General features: G+C 40.2%; 1 protein-coding gene across 1 annotated transcript; it reads right to left on the bottom strand.

Moving 5' to 3' along the window:
• Positions 1-5,483: 5,483 nt before the first annotated feature.
• On the bottom strand, positions 5,484-12,855 carry SDR16C5 (short chain dehydrogenase/reductase family 16C member 5). Its single transcript, XM_065752558.1, has 6 exons — positions 12,526-12,855; positions 10,000-10,131; positions 8,904-9,003; positions 7,135-7,279; positions 6,090-6,212; positions 5,484-5,577 (listed from the first exon to the last, which is right to left on the bottom strand). Exons 1-6 carry the CDS (start codon positions 12,853-12,855, stop codon positions 5,484-5,486), a joined length of 924 nt encoding a protein of 307 aa, XP_065608630.1.
• Between the last annotated feature and the right edge of the window lie 363 nt (positions 12,856-13,218).

The following is a 13,218-nucleotide window of genomic DNA, read 5'->3' as shown; positions in this document are numbered from 1 at the left end:
AGAGAACATTAGAGCCTACGGATGGCTGCATCTGTCTCAGTGTCTGACCTTCTCAGGCAGGTGCACAAAAGCACTGCTATCTGCACAAGGATGTATTTTCCTTTTGTTTCCGAGGATTTTGTAAAGTAGCTCTTCTTCACAGGGAGCTTCATCTGCACCATGTCTTCCTGAGAACCAGATCTGGGACAGCACTTTCAGCACTGCCCCCATGTCCTGGATGTCCTTGTGTTTATAGCAGGTGAAAATCTCACGTCAGGACACCTCAGTGTGTAATCCAATGGGAACATGCACTGGAATAAGAATGATAGGAACTGCCTCTTGCAGTAGAGCCTACATGCATGACATTACAGTGCAGTGATTTACTTCTTGGTCATGTCCTGGAGGACACTATTTATGTTATGTGTTCATGACTGTATCTTCACTGTTAGCACTGCTGATGCTCAGGGCTCTCTTTCCTTGTTTTCTTTGTACTGTTCTGTGCTCATTCTTCTCTTCCCTCTGTACGTGCTGAGCAGCCTCATCTGCTCTAGGTATTTCATGTCACCAAGAGCTTCCAAGTCTGGCTCTGAACCACGTCCAACCTCGCAGATTCCTTAGCATTCTGGGCATATCTTTGTAAATGTCTTACTGCACTTCAAATGTGGCTTTTGTAACAATTTGTCCTTCTGATTCCACTCTCGTGCTCAGCCTTTTCTTTTTGCAAGGCTGGCGGTTTATCTGGGTATTATTAAGGCTGCCCTCAAACACATCAGGGAGGGAATACGAGAACTGTACCAGAAACACAAACGACTAGGAGTTAATTTATAAGGTGTGCATGAGTTTCCTGACACACAGCAGTTTTCCAAATACTTTTGACCCAAAAACATGAAAATTTCACCTAAATTCTGGAATATTCATTAAAAATATTGTTTTCAAGGTAAAGATGTTTTTATTCAGTAGAGGGCAGCTCCCTTCTGCTCACTGTTTATATGGCACAGTTTATATGACACTCAAGCAAGATCTGCCTGAGTGAAACAGCTGTGTTTGTGATCTTACAGGCTTACAGAAATCTGTTTCCTTTAAACTGCTTTCTTGCTGTACAAATCTATCCTGCATTTTACAACTGACACCTCGGTCTTTTCCAGTGGTGAATACTCTCATGATAAAACTGGATGCCTCATTTAGGAAGGGGAATAGAAACCATTGGCAGCTGGGGAAGAAAAGAGAGAGAAGAGAATTAGAGAGAAAGAGAAAAAGGAAAAAAAAAAAAGGAAAAGGGAAAATAAAAACAAGGGATAAAAAGAAAAAGAAAAGAGGGACTAGGGAGAATGCAAAAAGAAAAAAAAAGAAAGAGGAAAAAGGAGAAAAAGAAAGAAATAGGAGAAAAAGGAAAATGAAAAGGGGGGAAAGAAAGAAGATATAGAAAAAAACAAAGGGGCGGGGGGGGGAAGACGAAAAAAAAGTAGAAAAAAGGGAGAAAAGACACCCGCTGAGCCCTGGGGAGCAGCTCTCTGCCCCCCACATCCCCCTCGCCTGCAGGGATCGCCGCTTGCACGAAGCGAAGCGGAGGCGGCCGCGGGCGGCTCGTGCCTGTGCCCGTGGGGCTCTGCGCGCATCCCGGCTCTTATGCGCTGCACACATGGGAGAAAAGGAGTACGTGCCTGCATGATGTTGCGTGAAGAGATTACGTTAGTGGAAAATACCGGTTTAATAGAATCACATATGCAACTGGTGCGTTTGTAATGAATATAAAGCTGATGCCGTTAATGCAGCATTAACGCGGATTCGGCCCCTGGCACGGCTGCAGCAGCCACCTGCAGCGCGCCGAGCTCCGCGCCGGCCGGGGCTGCCACCTGCAGGCGGCAGCGGGCTGCGGCAGGGCTTCGGTATACGTCTGCGGCTCTCGAAAGGTCCGCAAGTATCTTCCATCTCCTCGGTGTTATCAGATGTTCACCGCCCACCCTCTGTTCCAGACCGAGAGTGAATGGATCAGACCCCGGCACAAAGCCCCTGCTTGGGAAGCCTGCTGCTCATCCCTGCTATCAGTCTGTTTCATGAATTCGCATCGTTTTTTAGCCATTTAAGCAGACTTTCCATATAGGGAATTCATCCAGATTTCCTCGTTTGCTCATAGAAATAAATTTGGTTTAGAGGGATTTTCTAGAATTAGAGGTGAGGCTGAATAAGGCCCTGTGCAACCTGATGTAGCTGTGGTATCCCTGTTCATTGCAGGGGAGTTGGACTAGATGGCCTTCAGAGGTCTCATCAAGCTCTAAGGATTCTGTGATTCATGCCACCATAAAACAGTGGGGCAGCCAAACCAGTAGACTGGGTCTGCCACCTTGCCTCCAATTGACCAAGCCCAAGAGACATGAAGTGCACTGACTGCTGTGGGACCACTCAGGTGAGAGAATACAGATGAATATAAATGAGTGCTGCACAGTCAGATCTTCAGTAACATGTGCCACAATTCTTTGTCTCACACTTTGAATTTAAACAGGTGCTATTGAGAAGGACTCCTGGTGTTTAACATGTTTAAATTAGTTGTTTAACTCTTAGCTTAAATGGAAATAGCTGTAATCATAGAGTTAGCCATTTTTACAAAATATTTCTGTCCAGAATTATATTGTTTGGGGGTATGGTGTCACCTGAGAGCTTTCTAAGAAAGCAAAGTTATGTGTTACTTGAAATATCTGCAAGGTCCTGATAGCAGGGTGTGTATGGCCAGGACAGCCGAGCCCTGTCAGAGATACTCAGGCAGTGTCAGATGTTTCAGTGACACTAAAGTGTCCAAAGGGTAACAGGAATTAATGAGAAATTATATCTGTGTGTGGATGCTACTAAGGTTTATTTAGGGATTTTTAATGTTACATGGTGATCCAGAATTACTCAAATTTTACTTTGCTCAAAAAGTTTGTAATTGGAACACGGCTGATATTCTTTACAAGAAATGTGTTTCTACAACTCTATACACAAAATAGGCTCTAAGAAACTACATTTTACTGAGGGGTATGAAACAAGGGAGAAAAGCCATATCTTATCTGACAAAACAAATCATCTCTCCATTGATGCATCTGTACAGGTTGATTCAGTTTAGGGCTGCTGTGGGTTGGTTTGTTTCTTCTTCAACATTTTCACCAGGATTGTTCCCCAACAGAAAAAGAGCAAGATGCAGTTATTGCCTACCAGTGATGTTCTTTGTGGGTGGAGTGAACTAAGCAAAAGCTTTCCTCAAAGGAGGAAAGTATACATTTCTGAGAGGTGGCCAGTATCTTAGAGATGCTTCTCAAGTGTTTCAAAACACAAACTGATCAATTTTATTAAAAGCCCAGGACAGCGTCCCATTGCATCTTCTGAACATTAATAGAAAGGTTTTGGCTTGCAGTTTTGTGGTTGTATGACATCTATTGCATTTCTTTTCTGTGCAAATACGTACTGAACTATTTCCATAGAAAAGAATGAGTTACTGGTTTCTAAGGTCGATAAGAAGATTTAACAAATCACTGTGAGACTTAGAAAGCATAAGCTTTATAAATTCCTCCTTGAGCCAAGCTGCTTAGCCAGGAGAAATGGAGCCAAAGAGAACTCTTGGCTCAGAGTGCAGCCAGGGAGGATAGGGCTCTGCAGGGTGGCTGTGCAGAGTGGGTGGAATACGGCTTAGAAAATAAAGCATTGTTTCCTGTACATTATTCTTAATTCTTATCATGTCCAGTGTGCTCGTTGGTTGCAAGTATTTAATCCTGACATACCAGATTTTTAATGAGCATCAGTCCACCAAATCTCAGCATCCTTAACAGAAGGCTACTTCAAACAGGAGCTTCATTTTACAGAAGGTTTTCATTTGTGTGTCTCTCACCTTGCAAACCCTGTTAACGCACTCTGCACAAGAAATGAATTTATATATTAAGCACATTCAGGCCCACAGAAAATCCACAAGTAACACATCATGCCATTTTATATGGTTACTTAAACAAAGCCATAGACTGAGAACTAAATTAAAGCATTCATCCAGATTAAAGGAATCCCAATATTCACATATTTATATTCAGCTGAGGAACATAGGATTGTTATTTGCAGGCAGCAATTTAGACTTTGTTCCTGCCCCATTTGTCAGAAGGAAAGGATGTTTATCCTAACAACAGAGTTTTTTCATAATACAAATCAATGAACTTAGTTTTCCAAAGAGCTACATTTCAGATAGCTTTCTGCTTCTCTCAGACATAATTTTCATAGGGGAAATATCCACAGGGTGTTTTAAAGGACTTACTGAGTGGATGTGCGCTTTGAGAACACTGGGATTTCGGAAAATAGGGTTTTAGTGGGAGTGTGTCCTTTAAGAGAAATCTGCAGCTGAAAGGAAGCTCTTGAGCATGGGATTAGATAGGTACAAATATGGTGACAAATCCAGGTAGTAGATAATTAATTAAGGCGATCTTCACTGATTCCTCAGTGTGGAGTTCTGTAACTGTGCTTTGTGGATTCCTTCTTTTGGGCTGCAAATTTATTTTCTATCATATACATTCTGTTTTCTCCAAAAGTGAGCATAAGAACTGATTTTTATCTATGAAGTGCCAGCATGCACTTTGGCATAACCAATTCTATTACTTCTTCTCCTTAAATATTTTTCCCCTTGAGGCTGCTTTGGTCTGGCTTCATTTACATGGAGAGATGGCTGAAGGAGATGGGTGTGACTTCCCTCTAGCTGCAAGAAGAGATTTTGCTCAAGAGCCAGCCCATAACTGTGCCAGTCATGTGCTATTCTTTTTACCTAAACTATATTTCCTGCAATTCACAAATTTCACACTAACAAACAGCTTATCTCATTGAAGTTTCAGTCTCTGAAGGCCATGCAAAGTGGCTTGGTTGCTTAATGGTAAGATATAGCTCTGTGGGGCTACTGAAAACAATTCTGTATGGTTTTTTCTTTATTCTGAGTGATGATACAGAGTCATAGAACCATAGAATGGTTTGGGTTGGAAGAGACCTTTAAGATCATCTAGTTCCAACCCGCTGCTGTGGGCAGGGAAACCTCCCACTAGACCAGGTTGCTCAAAGCTCCATCCAGCCTGGCCTTGAATGATTCCAGAGAGGGGGTGTTCTCTAAATCTTGTTTAGGTCTTCTAATATTCCTAAAATGCGAGTGATGTAAAACTTTTTAATGGCTTTTCTTAATGCATGAACACTATTTTTCCTGTGTTTTGAAATTATGCTCAGAAACTGAGAATTCAAAGAGTAAGAAATGAAGTCAAGGATCTCTGCCTGGTTTTACTTTTTTTCAGAGCTCAGATAAGTATGTAAGCAGTAAGCTGTCACAAAATGAGAGAGAGGGTTGTGGCTGCGAATCAGTGATTAAAAGACAATTATTTAGAATTATACCGTACGATGAGCGATGTCAAGGATTATACAAGAAGCAATTTTTCTGTCAAAGAGTGAATGCGCCTAAAAGTCGATTTTATCGAGAGAGTCAGCTCGATGGCACTTGAGGCTTTGAAAACACTGTGCTTTCAATCTTTCTTCTTCCGACCAATGATCTTGTCCAAGGTGTCGTAGATCCCCAGGTAAGAATTCATGAGCAGTATGATTTTTCTTGGAATTAAACTGATGAGACAAACACCAAGTTAGCCTCACTTAAAATAAACAAATTAATTAATAAATAAAAGTGAAGTAGATGTGCTGTACTAATAGAAATTCATAACGTGCACATTATTTCTAATGTTTGGCAGTAGTGCATTTTGAACTCCCATATTAGAAATGGGGAAAATGAATATAAAGCAAGCAGTTTTGTGGAAAGCCCAGCACTGGTGGAGGTGATTACTGGAAGCAGACAGTTCTAGTCCAGCCAGTGCTCCCAGAGTACCATCCCATGGAAATTTTTGATTTCTGTACCAAACTGTAGCTTAAGAAGTACAGAGAAAGAAAGTATCAGAGGAATGCTAGCCCCTTAAATTGTTAAAAACTATCAGAACTGTTTCTTCACAACTGAGTACATATAGCTGGTTTGACTGCAGGGATGCTAAATAAAGGAGGACTGTAACTAAACCTCCTTGCTGATTTGCAGGATATGGGCAAGAAAAGACAGAAACAGTAGAAGACAGAAGGCATGTTCTTACGTTTTGAAACCACAGAAGCGTAAAGTTGGAGGTATGAATAGATACATCTTTTCCCTCTGAATTGCGTCCACAATCTTGCTGGCTACATACTCCGGCTCGTAAACAGGAACTAAAATTGGGTTTCTAGTAAAACAAGAAATAAAGCATTATGGAATTGTAACATTTTACATTTGAGATGTATTCTAACACAGAAATCATTTAATGCAAGAATTTCTCTCTCCCCCCTTGAATAGCCCTGGAAAGCAGTCTCCAATCTTGCTTGTTCCTTCTACGATCAAAACAGACTGAAAAAAGATGTTGCAAATTTTCATGACTGATTAATAACTTGTGCAAGCACAGCTCAGGCCCTGCTGAAGTTAATGCCCCCATTGACTGTGGCATTGAAAACTTCCAGCTCATCTGTGATTTATGATGTTCTACGCATAAGATTTCAGCCCTTTCTTTCCTATTGTAGATGTTGAGTTGGCAGCTAAATAAATAGGACTGGGCCTGTTTCCAGCCAGGAGCTCTGCATAATACATGCCTCTACAGGACGATGAGTGGTAGGTGCATGAACAGAGTGCTATACAGCCAGGACTGCTTGCTCTTTACTGCTGCAATGACTGAATCAGTGCCTGCAGCCTCTCCCTTCACTGGGACAATGCAGCAACATATATCCTATAACACAGCTGTTCTCAGATAAGTACAGTATCTGATAATACTGGAGCACTGTTAATGACAAGTGACAAATATCGTGGCAGCCACAATTGTAATGACAGTACCAAATTACATGGGGCAGAGAACATCAGCAGTGCCCATTCTACCAAAAAGTGAGTTTGCCTAAAATACTGCCACATATCCCTAACTAAGTGCAGTCTCTGATGCATGTCAGCTATTAATTGTATGCAAACCTTGGATTTCTTAGCAAAGATACACAGTTGTGTGTATGCCAAATACTAAATTAAAAACAAATCAACCTTATAATAGCTAGAGACCGTATACAGCATATCTAGTAACTAGTGATGACTTTACTTAAGAAACAATATATAATGTAAGTTTTACTTACTTGACTTGAATACCTCTAATTAATTCAGTATTCACAAAATAAGGGCAAACGATTGTGGTTTTAACACCATGTTTTCCTGCACGATACAGTTCTGAATTAATGGCTTCCATCATTCCAATGATTGCAAATTTACTAGAAGAATAATCTGAAATGGAGAAACAAAGAAACATACCAAACATCTCAAAAACACTGTGGTATTATATGTAGAATTTAATATTTTGCAATACTATTTACATCCTTACACAAATTAGTTATGAATTAGAAGATTTGAATTAGCATTTTAGGGATGCTACACATGTCGATGGTACCAGCTCTTCATGCCAATGGCCCTGACCATGATTGGTGTAGGTGTGTCAAAGGACAAGATTAATAATTTCCTGAAGACTTTTCCAGTGAACTGTAGATGGATTTAAGATGGGCTTACTTTGCATTTTATATGCACTTCCAGACACTCATATGCAAACCATGCATTGTTTTAGTTCAGAATGGTCTTCACTCTTTGATTTCACAGCTTACTTGTCAGTAAAAACTATTTCTAGTGTACAGTACAGTAAAACCTAATTAACCTACTTAAAAATACTGCTTTACTTCTCTTTCCAATGTCGCCTTGCAATTACAATACCATCTTGTTTGCCTGGGAAGACTGAATCCTGTCTGATTTTTATTGCTTGATGAACACATGGAATCTTCTTCCTTTGAGACAATAAAAACTTGACTATGCTAGGTCCACTGCAACGTGACCTACATTGGGCCTGATTTTATCAGGGGGTTTGGATCAAAGGCTCTCCAAAGATTTCCTCCAACCTAAACTATTCAGCAGTTTTTTGAGCTTTAAGAACTTTGTTTTTGTATAATATAATTTATACATTTAGTTTCCTAAGACTTTTTCAAATGTCTGGGAAAATAGATCAAATTCACTTCAGCTAAAAGTTCAAAAGCAAGTGTCAGAGGCTGTTTGTTCTTCTTCAGAACTTAGCCATAGAAGATGGAAACAATCTAAACAAGCACAGTTACTGTGTAGAATACAGTAGGATAGGCAGGTCATAGGCCTTATGGTTACATGATAAAAACTAGACGTGTCCCATTATCAAGATAGAATCGGACATGATTTTAATAGGTGGCAAATATATACCAGAATGACACTGCCAACTAGGAGAAGAAATAAAATGTACTTATTGATGTGAAAATCACATTCACACAGGGTAGCCACAGAACTACTGTTGGAAAGGCTTGAGCGAGTCTGAGCAGCACACACATGCTGATGTCAAGGATGTAGCAGCCAGCCATGCTGAGAATATGGGGCTGTTACATGGCTTAAAACATAGTTTGAAAGAGTTTTATTGAAAATTCTGCCAAGTGTCTTCTGAACCTGAAAAACATTTTCCAGCTGAGTGTATAGTTCCAGGTATAACCCACATATGTCTCAGTGCTCCAAACATCCATTGGCAGAAAAACTAGTAACAGAAATGGTCAGACAACCTGTAGGCAGGGCTACCTTCCACTCCATGTGTACAAGCTTCTGCTTCAGAGATAAGACAGGCTGCAGTTAGCTAGTAAGATCAGCAGTGAGTTCCCTATGCCATATGGGCAATGTACCACCGTCTTCCTCTTTGATATACCACTACCTGCAGATATCGCTTTCATATTTGCATGCTCTTCCTGAGTGTTAATACGTGAATAAAAACAGCTTAAGCCAAGCATTTCTGAGATATTTAGGAGAAGGTACTGTCACAAAGGCACAGTTTTTAATAGCATTTGTTGACACCAACCTGACGATTTGTAGAATCCCGTGAGTCCTGCTGCACTGGATGTGCTAACCAGGTGTCCATGATCGCAGGTGATCATAGCAGGAAGAAAGGCCTTGCAAGTCTGAGAGACATATAAAAAATATCACTACAGCTAGATGTGTCAAAAATATTGCATTCCAAGTTAGATTTTACAATCTGATTTTCTTTACGGAACATAATTCTACAAGGAACCAAAGCGATCTGCAGTCTCTGAAAGAATTTATAAAGGAGAGGCAACATTTATTCGAGTGACAGGTGCCCATCTGAAGATCTGTCAGCATTAAAATTGTGTTGTTAATAACTGTGGGGTTGTTGTTTTCTCCGCGTGCTGGCTCCTCACGGTTCGTGTCGTCTATTAGTAAGGGTTTGGTACACAAGAGGGAGCTAGAAGTCAACACATGAGGGGGGACGTGTGCAGGCTACAGGCCCTGCTCCTTGAAAAGTCTGCTTCCTGGCAACACTATATACTTCCTTGAAGCAAGCTGCCAGCTCAGGCACAAGAACTACAAGTGCAAGAGGGGCAAGGGTAACACTCCCTCACAGAGAAAACTAAGGGGCAACTGAGACCCTAGAGAGCAGCAAATTCCCTCAGAGGAAAGAAAACAAAGCAATAGTAACACGTACTATTTAGATCAGTTTTCTATGTACATTAAGAAGACACTGACTAGGAATAAAGTACAACCTGGTCTGCCAACAACATGGGCAGCATGGTTATGTCTCCCTGAATGCTACTAGTCAAGTACTAGTCAGTCTAGTACTGTTAGACAATGCTCTCTTGTGCCTGCAAGCATGAGGAATAGAAGAGTTAGCAGCCACAGCAGTAGCTTCAGCCACAGCTACCACAGAAAGTCTGTTTCACAGTACAGGTGTACAAAGGCTTTGCATTTAGCAGATTGTTTTTGTGAACATTACTGAGAGATAGTGGGGCAAACCGTCAATGTGTTGCATGTCCAACAATAGGAGGATTAAAAAATGAGTTTTCCCCACTCGAGGCCCTTCCCACCCCTTTTCAAAACGGGTCTTCCAATTTGACTGAAATGTGCACTTCAGAGAGCTGGGAAAGAAAAATATACGTTACCCAAACTTGAGACAGGAAGTTGACTTCTAAGGTTTTTTCAAAATCAGCATCTGGAATGTCAAGAAACTTTCTGACAGCCAGTATGCCAGCATTATTGATTAGAATGGTAACGTCCCCAACTTCTCTTCTAACCTGAATGAAAGAAAGGAAAAAGAAAGAAAGGAAAAAGATGAACAGAAGGCATTAGAAAGTATCGTTGCCTCCTGTGCTTCATTCATGAAAACATTTAGTGACAGCTACAATTATTTATATCTGTACTGGAAGTAGAGGTACATAAGATCTGTTTTAGTGTGCCAGATCAAAGGTCTGTGTAGGCTCTCAGTCCTTGTCTCACTGTGGAAAGCAATAAGAAAGGACAAGGACATTAACATCACCTCCAGAACACTCCACAGCTTTTTGCATTCTGCAGCTTAGGATTCTCCTGAGCCAGATATGGTGTCTCTATCTTTGTATTTAATATATCCTGATGAATATTCCCGCCCCCCCCCACGTTTTCTAATTGCTTTCTGATTTCCAAAGTACTTCTGGTTTCCACAGGAGCCTGCAGGAACAAAATTAAAGCTGATTATTCTTCACTATGTATTTATTCACGTCTATTCATTCTTTTTTTAAATTATCATTATCATTTATATCGATTTTCTCTAGGTGTCCTTTCACTTAAAATTGACATTTGCTATTTTTCGCTCTTGGGTTTGAAGCCTGCCATAAGCAATACATCACCTACGCATTTATAGCTCATGAAATGTATATCAGATTTTCTTCAGAGTTCCCAGGTGGACACTTCTGATTCTAAAAATCTGCAAACATTTTCTTCATCAGTTTATTCTATGATCTGTTCCTTCAGTACACTGATTTGCTTGCTAGAAAAAAAGCTCCCATTATGGGAATATATCTAGTTGTAATTACTAACAAGTTACATGTATTTCCAATGGTAGAGGATGCTCCTGGCTGAAAAGACCTTACTTAAAGTAAACAAAATTCTGGCCCCAACTTGGCTGTTCAATTCATGAAAATACATTAAAAGATGGAGGTAGAATGAACAATAATTTAACACCTTAGCTCTCATTCAGTAATCTGAAAGAGCTCCTCGAATTTCTAGTAGTAGGTCAGTCTGCATGCATCAGAGTTCTCGTGGTTAATATGGGCACAGCAAGTTGTACAGCGTGAGCCCTGTGGCTGATCTGGTTAATGTGTCTGAAGGGCTGAGAATTATCTGAGTGCACAGAACAGTTTGAATCTCTGTTAAACTGAGAACAAAGATCGCTTATCACTTCACCATATACACCATCAATGGGAAATTCCAACAGAGATATTACTTACATGATCTTAAACTGATCCTTCTGATGCATATCTGTCCAGGCAGCAGTCAGCATTTATGGGAACAGGGAATTAATGCCAATTTAAAATGTTATTTTTTAAAAGACATTTAATCTTGGTAAACACCTAAGTGATTTTTTTTTCTTTCTTCCTTGCAAGAATAGCATTTTGGAAGAATGGCAGTATCTTCTGGAAGAATTTGCAGCATCATTTTGAATATGGATCAAGTATCACATTTGAAGTGCAGGTTACAGGTTGCTCAACTGATCCTGCAACTTGTTGGGAGATTATAGCACATTAAGATCTCGATATTAAGAATGTTGAAATAATTGGAATTGTTTTTCTGGAGTGTAACTATAGGAGTAATAATAAGAGACACCTAGTGAGGATAATGTGACCTGTACTGCTTGAATAATGAGCAAAGATCTTCTTCCTTGAGGACTGTGGGTCAGCACAGGCCAGAATGTGGTCATCTCTGCAGACGTGTTATTTGGATAGATTCATCCTTGATCACACCGTGCAAGTATTATTATGAAACCACTTGAGGTTCTTAACCTCTACCACCAACAGTTCTGACAGAGATTATTTTCCCATGTAAAGCTGACTGGTGCTACCCCCAAGTGCTGCTAACAAGTAGAAGTAAAAAAATACCTTGAGCATGAAAACTGCAGTTCCAGATATACACAGGGGCAGGGGAAGGGAGTGACCATGAAGGAGTGGCAGAGCTAAAGCATTAGAGACTGACCACAGCTCATATTTCCTCTTCCCCTGTGCTGTTCAGGGAAGGAGACAGAAGAGGGTGATTGGGATAAGGTGTTTGTAGTTGGCTACAAAGGGATCTCCCTGCTTACGGTGTTCCACTGCTTTTTTTGCTGTGGTTTCTTGATATCTCACAGAAATTTATAAGCCTAGTAAATTCATTCATAGGGTTTATCTCTGCCATACACCACACTTCTAATATGAAAGAAGTTGGCACTTCACAAGGAGTACTGGAATTGTCTAAGTCTCTTCAAAACAGATTAAACCCAGTTACTTTACCACAAAAATAATTTAAGCTCCACCTAGAAGTTACTTGTCAATAAGAGAGCAGTCATCACCCTACATGATTACCTCCCTTTACTGAATGTATATTTTCTAAGATTCCAGGTTCAAAATAAGCAGAAAATCACAAGCAAGAAGGAAAATCAGAAACCAGAGGCTGTTACTTACCTTCTCTGCCTGTTCATAGACCTCCTGCCTATTGCTGCAGTCGCAGTGGTAGGCAAACACTTGTTTAGCTCCATTGTTTCTGGCTAATCTGCTTGTTTCTTTGTTACCTTCTTCATCAATGTCCCAAAGAACCAAGGTTGCTTCCAAAGGAGCAAACTTTAGGGCAATCTGCCTTCCAATCCCATTTGCAGATCCAGTAATGAGCACTATTTCACCGGCAAAAGATTTTTTGCATGGAGGAAATATCAATTGGATTAAACTTTTGAAGAGTAAAAGAATGGATAATATCAGGAACTTCAGGGTATCCAGGATGCTTCTGAAGCTGAACATGATTTTTCAGTCACAAAGATTGCTCTTCTGTTTTAGAAACCTAGAAATACAACATCACATTGGCCCTTAAAAACACTGAGATATTGCCAAGGAATGGAGTTTGACTTTTGAACAGCTATTTCATTTACATTGTTCTTTTGCACAAATACAAAATACACTACATGATGTTATGATGTGGAATATCAATAATATAACAAAAATCATAAAACCATGACATAACCATAGTTTTGTTTTGTGAAAGCTGGCAGCTTCTTATTTGTATGATTAAGGCAAGTATTATCTGCTAGATGCTACACTCCCAAAGCTTCATTCCAAAGTCCTCAGTATAATTTCAGATTCTTTAGGCTTATTAACATGCATTCT

This window comes from Cyrtonyx montezumae, unplaced genomic scaffold, assembly GCF_038088225.1.
Source record: "Cyrtonyx montezumae isolate F1298 unplaced genomic scaffold, pur_monq_1.0 scaffold_8, whole genome shotgun sequence".
NCBI lineage: Eukaryota > Metazoa > Chordata > Aves > Galliformes > Odontophoridae > Cyrtonyx > Cyrtonyx montezumae.
Note: the sequence above shows the minus strand (reverse complement) of the source record. Positions and strands in the feature narration are given on the sequence as shown.